This window comes from Rhinoderma darwinii, chromosome 9 (assembly GCF_050947455.1).
Source record: "Rhinoderma darwinii isolate aRhiDar2 chromosome 9, aRhiDar2.hap1, whole genome shotgun sequence".
NCBI lineage: Eukaryota > Metazoa > Chordata > Amphibia > Anura > Rhinodermatidae > Rhinoderma > Rhinoderma darwinii.
In genome coordinates, this window is record NC_134695.1 from 73,309,413 (window position 1) to 73,321,851 (window position 12,439).

Genomic DNA, 12,439 nt, shown 5'->3' on the forward strand with positions numbered 1-12,439 from the left:
ACGCAATGCACAGAGATGTTATTACCCATTGTGTACTGGGGTAAAATGACAGATCTCGGTGTTCATTGCGTCATATCACAGAGCCGGAGAGGGCTTTATGGGGAAATGTAACAGGAACTGGTTTCTTTTTTTGTTCATAGCGTTACATTGTATCACCCCCGTATGCAGCGCTGTCAATGAAGTTCATCTGAAGTGGTGTGAGTTTTGTTTTTCCTAATAGAAAGTTCAAAATTCCCAGCATAGACATAGTTAAAGAAGATTCTGTCTCCCTGCAGCCACCACTAGGGGGAGTTCTCGGTATACAGTGTTATTATGGAGCTCAATGTATAAACAGTATGCAGTGAGCTCCCCTAGTGGTGGTTGTAGGGAGACAGAATCTTCTAATGTCTATGCAGGGAACTTTGTCCTTAGTTTTCCGGTGCATTGTGGGAGCTCAGATAACAGTTAAAGTGATTGTCCAGGATTAGAAGATTTATTTTATTTAAAGAAACAGCGCCATTCTTTAACGTGGGTTGTGTGTGGCCTTCAAGTGAATGGAGCGGAGCTGCAGTACCAGACACAACCATGGTGCGGTTCCTGGGAGGAAAAAAAAAAAAAAAAAGAGCCTTTAATTTAATGCTGGACGACCCCTTAAAGTTGGCCATACAAAACTACATACATATAACTCGAGTTGATGATTGGACGGGCAGAGGTCATTGTTAATTATCCTTGGGTCACAACTCCTATCATTCATGGTTTATAATTTCCTCATTGATTTGCATGCGACCATCCCGGACTAATTGTTTATAGACCCCGGAGGACGCTGGTTCTGTACAGGCGGACACGCCCGGGGGGTCCTCACTAGAACAGAACACATTGTATGGTTTCCCATTTGCAGTAAGGACGTCGTCTACATCTCGGAACGAGAAATTGGAATCAATAGTCATTATCTCGTCTGAAAAGAGCGAGCTTCCCATTAACGGGAAAATAGGACATTGATCGCAGCGCTCCAGCCCCCACAATAGCGGCAGGTACATCGTGGCCTCAGTCATTTGTAGGTGTCACGGAAAATACCATTAATTGCGCTGCTGTCCAAACATGTGGCGTTCAGGGAGAGCGCGGAGGGGTTACGGAGGAAGACGAGCGCTGGGCTTGATTAAGCCATTGACATCTGGCAGCTTCGTCACTTCTCAACCACCCTCATGGATTCCAATCAGGTTTCTGCGGACAGTCGAGTCTGAGCGGTTCCCAGAGTCTCCTGTCCTTACCCCTATGAAGGGCATCTGGACCGGTATCGGCACCCACCAAGGCAGATACCCAGCAAGCCAGGGCCCACGGCCATACATTGTGCTTACCAAAACGCTCCAATAAGATAAAGTTTAGCTTATGGCCGCAACTCCGATTATAGCAACACTGCACCCACAGCAAGCAGCCAACAAACAGTGACATCAAATGAGCGCTGCACGGTGACATCATCAAATGAGCGCTGTATGGTGACATCATCAGTCCCAACCAAACACCCCCAGGTAGATAAAGAGCACTTGGAAGGAGCCGCCATGTGCGCTCCCTCCGCTAGTGATAGAATTCAGTGTATGTCACGGAGCACAACACAAGACAAAACTAGGGCGCTACTACGACAGGTCGGCAACCTTCAGCACTCCAGCTGCTGTGAAACTACAAGTCACAGCATGCCCGATAGCCTTTGGCTGGTAAAATAAAACCTTACCGTCAGGGAATGCTGGGAGTTGTAGTTTCACAATAGCTGGAGCTGAACCCGGTTCTACGACTATGATGGTTGTATCCCATTATTTGCTGCAATGTTTCTTTAGGCCTCATTCAGACGAGCATGTCCGTTTTATTTACGCCAAAACCAGACACACTGTTGCCTTTCAAGTCCGTGTGGCATGGGTTTTTTACGTCGCGTTTCTTCTCCGCAAGCCTTGCCTAGTTTTTTTTCTTAGCAACCGATTGGGGAAACACGACCAGCACACGAAATTCGCCCGTGTTTTTCACTCAGCCATAGACTACAATGGGCGACGTGGTCCCTAAAAATGGACCAGAATATGACACGCAGTAAGTTTCACGCAATGGACACATGCTCCGTGAGAAAAAACAAAAAAAAACACGCATGTGTGAATAGCGCCATTGATTTGTATGGGTCCGCGTGCGGGCTGTTATTTCGACGGACAGAAATCTGCGCAAGTTGTGACTCTCTGATACGCGAGTGCGGATTGTAAACGTTCTACGACCCGGGGAGGACGCGACCCCATTGCGATCGTTTTTCAGCACCTCCATTCTTCGCCCCCTCGTAAACAGCCGCCAATCTCTTTAAAAACTTTTCACCCAAACAAATCTAATTAGAAGTTTGTGGCGCTTCCTCCATAAAGCAGAAATGATGTGCGGCAGGTTTACACTTCACACCCCTGCAATTTAATTGAAGAATCAATATGGAAATTTAATTGACACATTAACGGGATCCTTCTCACGGTCGTCGGCGTCTAACGAATAATCGCTTTATATTTTCCGTTCCCGACACAAAACAGACATTAGCAGCAAAGTGAACCCTTCAGCATTTTTTTGCTCCTTCCAATATTTTGTTGCCTTTTTGATTATGTATCGCTGCCGGCGTTTAAAAAGAAAAAAAATAATTTAAATGTAAAGCGCACGTACTGGGGCGTGCGGCAGCACCGGCACCCGCTGCGAACGAATCAGCAGTAATTGTAAAGCAGATGTGTTTCGCCGGCCTTCATGTATTGTACTTCTGCATTTCTAAATGATTTTGTAAATGTCTCCGAGTTCCGGCGCAGCAGCCGCTGATCTTTACTACCGTCAAGTTTCCCGGGGATTTCCTTGTAGTGGCTAAATAAATTACAAAATGATCAATGCTTAAAAACTTTCCATTCTTCTTCGTTAGAGATCGAGCTCAGGAGCATTTCGTGGCATCGAGCCAAACAGGATGGAAACTAAAAGCAAAGGGAAATGCCACAGAGAAGAAAACACGGGAGGAAAAGAAAAAGAGCCGCACCCCATAAAATGGCGCGATAACAGTTAAAATAATTTACATCTAAATACTTATTGTTGCAATGCAGCTAAAATAAAACAAATAAAGCAACTTGGCAAAGTTTCTTGATTCAAAAATAGTTTTTGGCATGTTGTGTATACAGCTCCTATGCAGACCTATGTGTCTCTATGGTTACAGACTACAAACAAACCCTGTGTAGTCTGATCTTGCAGTCATTGTGTTACTCACCTCTCCCCTTTCCTGCGGCAGGCCCCCTGGCAGACGCAACTCACAACCCTTTAGCCACGTCTGGTTGTTAATTAACCATACGCACCACTCTTCGCGCAGTCCTCCACCATGCGGCTGCCACTTGCTGCTCCTAGTAGCCCGCCATGTCAGGTTGCCATGATAAACAGCGCCTGCCGATTTCAGGCCTTTGGTCTGTAACCCTGAACGCTCTCCTTGTGACGACTCTTGGCTTAGTGCTTGACTACGCCTCAGCGCATCGGCCGCCAATTGGTGACTACTCTGGGGACTGCGAGGGTGAAGAATGGGGAAATTCCTTAGACTCCGCACCTTAGAGTCACAATTGGTTTGCCACTGGATAGTCTAAGGATCCACTTCTCCTGTGACAAACGTAACACGTTACATTCTTTCCGAGGGGACTGAGGGAGTAAGACATGACCGAAAGGATCAGACTACACAGGGGTGGCTTGTAGTCTGTAACCATGGAGACACAAAGGTTTGCATAGGAGCTGTATACACAAAACAGAAGAGTGGTAATCAAGACTATTTGGAAAGCGGCTTCATTTTCATCTAAGATACATTGCTTGCATAGTCTTGAAGATGAAACTTGGGAGTCTTAAATTTCGTCACATGACACAAATCAAGGAAGCACGTAACAATGGATCGGAGTTTATATGGTGCAGATATAAAAGGGGGTGAGAGGGTCAACTGCCCCCACTGCTCCCTTGTAGTTCGATTCCATAGATATGTTCTAGAACTAACAGCAGGAAGAAATGCGTCCAGTAAGTGCAAGGAATGGTCACGTGACCCCCCCCCCCCCGTACCGGTCGCAAATAGTTGAGGGATGGGGGGGGGCACACGTGCGATTCCTATTTCAAGCCTTCTGATGTGTATGTCATAGGACAGTTTTAAAATAACTAACGAACCCACAAGTCTAACATTTTGAGAGATTTTGTAAAGTGCCGTAATGTGGCGGGGCCTGTTGCCCCTTTCAATTTCTGCCATGGCTCCTTGCTGCAATGAACACGACTACATCTGTGGATACAGAACAGCTGGTTAGACAATTCTACCTCCGCTTCACCCAAAGTATAGAACACGTATTGCAGTCAGGTCTTTCTGGCTTAGGGTATGTTCACACGAGGGCGTCCGTAACGGCTGAAATTACGGGGATGTTTCAGCCTGAAAACATCCCCGTAATTTCAGCCGTAACGGCATGTGCAGGCGCTTGAACGCCGCTTCAATTACGGACGTAATTAGCGCTGCTATTCATTGGAGTCAAATAATAACGGCTCTAATTACGGCCAAAGAAGTGACAGGTGACTTCTTTGACGCGGGCGTCTATTTACGCGCCGTCTTTTGACAGCGGCGCGTAAATTACGCCTCGTGTGAACAGACAAACGTCTGCCCATTGCTTTCAATGGGCAGATGTTTGTCAGCGCTATTGAGGCGCTATTTTCGGACGTAATTCGGGGCAAAAACGCCCGAATTACGTCCGTAAATAGGCCGTGTGAACATACCCTTATATTCTTGTTGGGGGGTCACACACTGGAATCCCCCCTCCCCAATCTGGTCCTATGGAATAAGTAATGAAGGGAGCAGCCGAGTCCTCCGCCGGGTCCCCGCATGGCGTCTCTTACATAGTAATCATTGTAGAGGTTATTTAATAGTCTTGTGTTCCGGATCCGCAGAGTTACATTCAGAACTCGCAACGCTTGCTCCGGAAACCACAAGACGACTAAATCTACTCACATATTCAGAAATTGATCAGGATTAAAAGATGCAGATTCCTCGCCAAAATCCACTCACATCCCGAATTCAATGCAAGTGAATGGGCAAATCGCTGTAAAGAAATAAAAAAATAACCTCGTTATTTCCGCAGGTCTTCCACGAAAAATACGTAGATTAGTGCCTTTAAATAACAATGGGGCTAAACCAACAAGTGCAAATTCGCTGACACACCCGCTGCAGAAATCCAAGTGTCGGCCATAGGAAAATCCTGAACCGGTCAACACAGTCTGAACAGTCTCATCTGCTGAAGTTCTTTTTCCCTGGTGGTCACAAACTTTCCATAAGTCTCTCATTAAAAAATGCAAATGAGAACACAAATGAGGCCGGTTTAAACAATGAACCAACACCGCAGCTCCGGTTCTCTCTGGGATTAGCAAATATCCAGACCGAAAAAAGAGCAATTTATAAGTTCCAGAAATTTTATAATGAAACATCCATAAAATAACTATAATAATAAATGATCCGAACTGCCAGGAACAACTTTTTGTCTACATATTTTAGCCTCGTGATCAACACCCGTACTCAATGTTACCCTCCGCTGAGTAATGTACAGTATGCAAGCTGCTAAGAGCGGGGAAAGGGAAGTGACAATAACTTGGAACAAGTTTCACTGATATAGTTGTCACAGTTATCGTAAAAAGCCCCAAACTAAAATACTGCCTCCTATATACAAGAATATAACTACTATAATACTGCCACCTATATACAAGAATATAACTACTATAATACTGCTCCTATATACAAGAATATAACTACTATAATACTGCTCCTATATACAAGAATATAACTATTATAATACTGCATCCTATATACAAGAATATAACTACTATAATACTGCCCCTATATACAAGAATATAACTACTATAATACTGCCACCTATATACAAGAATATAACTACTATAATACTGCTCCTATATACAAGAATATAACTACTATAATACTGCTCCTATATACAAGAATATAACTATTATAATACTGCATCCTATATACAAGAATATAACTACTATAATACTGCCCCCTATATACAAGAATATAACTACTATAATACTGCCCCCTATATACAAGAATATAACTACTATAATACTGCCCCTATATACAAGAATATAACTACTATAATACTGCCCCCTATATACAAGAATATAACTACTATAATACTGTCTCCTATATACAAGAATATAACTACTATAATACTGCCCCTATATACAAGAATATAACTACTATAATACTGCTCCCTATATACAAGAATATAACTACTATAATACTGCTCCTATATACAAGAATATAACTACTATAATACTGCCCCTATATACAAGAATATAACTACTATAATACTGCCCCCTATATACAAGAATATAACTACTATAATACTGCCCCCTATATACAAGAATATAACTACTATAATGCTGCTCCTATATATAAGAATATAACTACTATAATGCTGTCCCTATATACAAGAATATAACTACTATAATACTGCTCCTATATACAAGAATATAACTACTATAATACTGCTCCCTATATACCAGAATATAACTACTATAATACTGCCCCCTATATACAGGAATATAACTACTATAATACTGCCCCTATATACAAGAATATAACTACTATAATACTGCCACCTATATACAAGAATATAACTACTATAATGCTGCTCCTATATATAAGAATATAACTACTATAATGCTGTCCCTATATACAAGAATATTACTATAATACTGCTCCTATATACAAGAATATAACTACTATAATACTGCCCCCTATATACAAGAATATAACTACTATAATACTACCTCCTATATACAAGAATATAACTACTATAATACTGCCCCTATATACAAGAATATAACTACTATAATACTGCCCCCTATATACAAGAATAGAACTACTATAATACTGCCCCCTATATACAAGAATATAACTAATACTGCCCCTATATACAAGAATATAACTACTATAATACTGCTCCTATATACAAGAATATAACTACTATAATACTGCCTATATATACACAATATAACTACTATAATACTGCCCCCTATATACAAGAATATAACTACTATAACACTGCCCCTATATACAAGAATATAACTACTATATACAAGAATATAACTACTATAATACTGCCCCTATATACAAGAATATAACTACTATAATACTGTCCCCATATACAAGAATATAACTACTATAATACTGCCCCCTATATACAAGAATATAACTACTATAATACTGCCCCCTATATACACAAGAATATAACTACTATAATACTGCCCCCTATATACAAGAATATAACTACTACAATACTGCCCCCTATATACAATATAACTACTATAATACTGCCCCCATATACAAGAATATAACTACTATAATACTGTCCCCATATACAAGAATATAACTACTATAATACTGCCCCCTATATACAAGAATATAACTACTATAATACTGCCCCATATACAAGAATATAACTACTATAATACTGCCCCTATATACAAGAATATAACTACTATAATACTGCCCCCTATATACAAGAATATAACTACTATAATACTGCTCCTATATACAAGAATATAACAACTATAATACTGCTCCTATATACAAGAATATAACTGCTATAATACTGCCCCTATATACAAGAATATAACTGCTATAATACTGCTCCTATATACAAGAATATAACTACTATAATACTGCTCCTATATACAAGAATATAACTACTATAATACTGCCCCTATATACAAGAATATAACTACTATAATACTGCCCCTATATACAAGAATATAACTACTATAATTCTGCCCCTATATACAAGAATATAACTACTATAATACTGCCCACTATATACAAGAATATAACGACTATAATACTGCCCCCTATATACAAGAATATAACTACTATAATACTGCCCCCTATATACAAGAATATAACTACTATAATACTGCCCCCTATATACAAGAATATAACTACTATAATACTGCCTCTGTATACAAGAATATAACTACTATAATACTGCCCCCTATATACAAGACTATAACTACTATAATACTACCCCCTATATACAAGAATATAACTACTATAATACTGCCCCTATATACAAGAATATAACTACTATAATACTGCTCCTATATACAAGAATATAACTACTATAATACTGCTCCTATATACAAGAATATAACTACTATAATACTGCCCCTATATACAAGAATATAACTACTATAATACTGCCCCTATATACAAGAATATAACTACTATAATACTACCTCCTATATACAAGAATATAACTACTATAATACTGCCCCTATATACAAGAATATAACTACTATAATACTGCCCCTATATACAAGAATATAACTACTATAATACTGCCCCTATATACAAGAATATAACTACTATAATACTGCCCCTATATACAAGAATATAACTACTATAATACTGCCCCTATATACAAGAATATAACTACTATAATACTGCCTCCTATATACAAGAATATAACTACTATAATACTGCTCCTATATACAAGAATATAATTACTATAATACTGCCCCTATATACAAGAATATAACTACTATAATACTGCCCCTATATACAAGAATATAACTACTATAATACTGCCCCTATATACAAGAATATAACTACTATAATACTGCCTCCTATATACAAGAATATAACTACTATAATACTGCCTCCTATATACAAGAATATAACTACTATAATACTGCTCCTATATACAAGAATATAATTACTATAATACTGCCCCTATATACAAGAATATAACTACTATAATACTGCCCCTATATACAAGAATATAACTACTATAATACTGCCCCTATATACAAGAATATAACTACTATAATACTGCCTCCTATATACAAGAATATAACTACTATAATACTGCCTCCTATATACAAGAATATAACTACTATAATACTGCCTCCTATATACAAGAATATAACTACTATAATACTGCTCCTATATACAAGAATATAATTACTATAATACTGCCCCTATATACAAGAATATAACTACTATAATACTGCCCCTATATACAAGAATATAACTACTATAATACTGCCCCTATATACAAGAATATATTTAGTATAAATCGGTTTCTCACATTTCGGCATTTTAGTAACAGTTTGAGGATTTTTATATAAATCTTCGGATTCATCCCATTTAATTAGGAAAAAACAGAAGTCAGATTATGAAGAGGAGAATGTTATCTCTGTGTAGAATAAGGTGCTGGGAACGTCTCAGAACCGCGAGGGGAGGAGCTCAGGCGTGAGACGCTTATATCAGGTGATGACATTTCCAGACCGGTCACAACCAAAGCTGCATATACACAAAATCTGCAGAAGACAGAAAATATTGAGTCGCGTTCTGTTAGATAACAACCCAGTCGGTTTCTTGGAAGGCTGAGCGAGAACCAAAAGCAGCAGCTGAGAGGTGTAGTATAAAGCCTATATAACAAATAAGATGAAGACACGTCTCGCATTAAAATTTGCCAGGGATTTGAGACGCAGCGTCAGAAATGGCGGTCGCCAAAGAAACCGTACAATGCTCCAAGGGATTCCTGTAGATGTTGGCTTGTAAAATTTTTTGGGGGGGGTGGTGTACACCGTAGCTCATTCTTCTGGAGACTGTCACTTTAAGAATATTAGACGTGACCTGAAGGTTCTGTGGTGACCTCCTAATGCTCATCATTTCCATCAGGGGGCGCTATATCCAGGGGCGTGAATGACTTGTTGCAGGAGTGCACACAGGCGGCAGGGGGCCCCTTTCTCTAATAGCTCATCACAGAGATTCCCCCCTCATATGTGTCCACCAATAACTGTGAGCTATAGACAGTGGGAGACGCCAGCAGCTTATAATATGGCAGTGAGCCCCAAACCTACTGAGCCCCTGTGCAGCTGCACAGTTTGTACCAATGGTATGTCCGCCGCTGGCTTGCTGTAAACTGCTGCTGCTCTCTATTATAATAGTTGGTTATAATTGTGTGGACACTCAGTCTTATATTAACCGTTTGTGTTCTGGCGATTAGCGTTATTATTGGGGTCATTTCGCTGCTCTCAGGGAGGGGGGGGGGGTGTGTCTGCACCTCTACCCCATCATACATTACTACAGGCGGATACAATGTAACCAGTGAATCTTCAGACTTCAGTCCTCAGACTCACACATAGACCCTGTAATAACACCGCCGGCTTCAGGACCATGGACAGCGAGCACCCCGGAGATCCACCACCAGCAGAAAATACAGGACCTTGTGACAACCACTGATGAAAGAAGTGAGAACATCGAGGAACGGCCTCAAGAGTCGCCTGTAAACAGCAATTCTCAGCTGACATTTATATAATCTACATAGAATGAGGAGTAACTTTATATGTCATATGCTCCAGTCACATCCAAAGCAGAATCCAGGCCAAAGCACAGGATTCGCAAGTTACTCAATATTATATCTACATTAACCCTATTGACTTTCTAAGAGGAGGAAGTTACATTATTGGCTCCCAGGCTACATGTGGGCTGTCATGTGGTTGTTCTTACCTCGGTGTAGCAGAGGCTTCCCCCTGTGGACATAAGTAACACAGAACAAATGGAGGAACGACTACGGGAGTAACAGACCAGATTGAGAGCGTGCTGTAAGAGCGTGCTGTATGTAGGTTGAGTGACTGGGTGACAAAATATCTATATTTATTGTTTCAAAATGGCTGCCTGTGGTTGCAGTTTCTTTTACACAGTTACGGTAGCAGCAGCTCTGGAGCACAAACTGCTGCTCCAACAAGAGAAATACTGGATAGACCGGCAAATTTTTTTTGTATCTTTTTGGTTATTTATAGGCCAAACATTTAGTATCAGCAGTGAAGGAGTTAACACTTCGAGGCACCGGCGCTGCAGAGGGGCCGACAATTACCTCCGCGGAGCTCCTGAAGTGCATTTTTGAAGAGAGGTTTCCTAAAAATATTTTGCAACAATCAATAAGTCGTCCTGCCTGGCGGCTCGCTGGCAACTTCCTGACACCAGGCACAGAGAACGCTTCAAATCCAAAATTACCTCCTCAGATTGGACATGTAGCGGTTTAAAACTCAAGTCATCGGCAGTAATCATCCGGCCGACAGGAAGAAAGGGAAGAGGAGGAGACGGCTCCTCGGTGCGAACCAGAAATCCCAGACCGGAAAACAATTCAGGACACATTGAGCGGAATGTAAAAAACTCCTGAGAAAGCGAGCAGCGGTGAATGACCCCCATACACCCCCCACCAGTATCGGACAACTGCTAAAGTATCAATCACCCAACGTGACATTATCAATAGAATTTTTTTAGATTGAGACATGGACCCAAAGAAGATTCAACCCCTACAACTACAGCACTATAACCCCCCCGACTCAGATTTTAGAAGAACATTACATTGGGGGATTGTCACATACGCAATTACCTAATATATTCTAAAAATTATCTCCACGTTAAAGCTTAGAGTGAATGTCCGGCAAAAAAACCCAAACAAAAACGGCCTCAGAGCTCCAGACAGATACACAGATCCAAATCCCCTGCGCAGCCATAGAAATACATGATGAAATTCCAACTTCCTGTAGCCACCACTAGGGGGAGCTTCCTGCATACAGATTATACACTGAACTCAATATCACACTATACAGTGAGCTCCCCCTAATAGGATCCATAAAGCTTCTGTACTTTATAGGATTATTACGCAACAGTAACAGTTATAGGACAGGTCGCTTGTGTCACCGCTGCCTAAATCACAGTGAAGACTAGAAGAATCCTCCTATAAGAGGTCGGAATATAAATTATCCAGAAGTTTCTTCACATTAAGTTATCTTTGTACAGGATTCAATTAGTACATATTAAAGGAGCCGGCGCAAAATAGGTATAAAAACGTACTACTACCCAAATCATTGTTAGATGGTCCTGAGCCACAATGGAAAATCAGTGCTGCCTTCCGCTAAAGAGGTCAAATGGCACCATATATAATACATGCATTACTTATACTCCAGAGCTGCACTCACTATTCTGCTGGTGGAGTCACTGTGTACATACATTACTTATCCTGTACTGATCCTGAGTTACATCCTGTATTATACTCCAGAGCTGCACTCACTATTCTGCTGGTGGAGTCACTGTGTACATACATTACATTACTTATCCTGTACTGATCCTGAGTTACATCCTGTATTATACTCCAGAGCTGCACTCACTATTCTGCTGGTGGAGTCACTGTGTACATACATTACATTACTTATCCTGTGCTCATCCTGAGTTATATCCTGTATTATACTCCAGAGCTGCACTCCCTATTCTGCTGGTGGAGTCACTGTGTATATACATTACATTACTTATCCTGTACTGATCCTGAGTTACATCCTGTATTATACTCCAGAGCTGCACTCACTATTCTGCTGGTGGAGTCACTGTGTA

At 40.6% G+C, this 12,439-nt stretch overlaps 1 protein-coding gene and 1 long non-coding RNA gene across 3 annotated transcripts in view; one reads left to right on the plus strand and one right to left on the minus strand.

Moving 5' to 3' along the window:
* GALNT18 (polypeptide N-acetylgalactosaminyltransferase 18) overlaps positions 1–3,046 on the plus strand; it is a 198,393-nt gene extending 195,347 nt beyond the window's left edge. The window contains exon 11 of the mRNA XM_075838158.1: positions 2,894–3,046. Coding sequence (XP_075694273.1) covers positions 2,894–3,031 — 138 coding nt within the window. The 3' untranslated portion in view covers positions 3,032–3,046. The remainder of the gene's footprint in view (positions 1–2,893) is intronic.
* LOC142661000 (uncharacterized) overlaps positions 1–12,439 on the minus strand; it is a 318,273-nt gene that overhangs the window by 86,030 nt on the left and 219,804 nt on the right. The gene's annotated exons all lie outside the window — the stretch shown is intronic.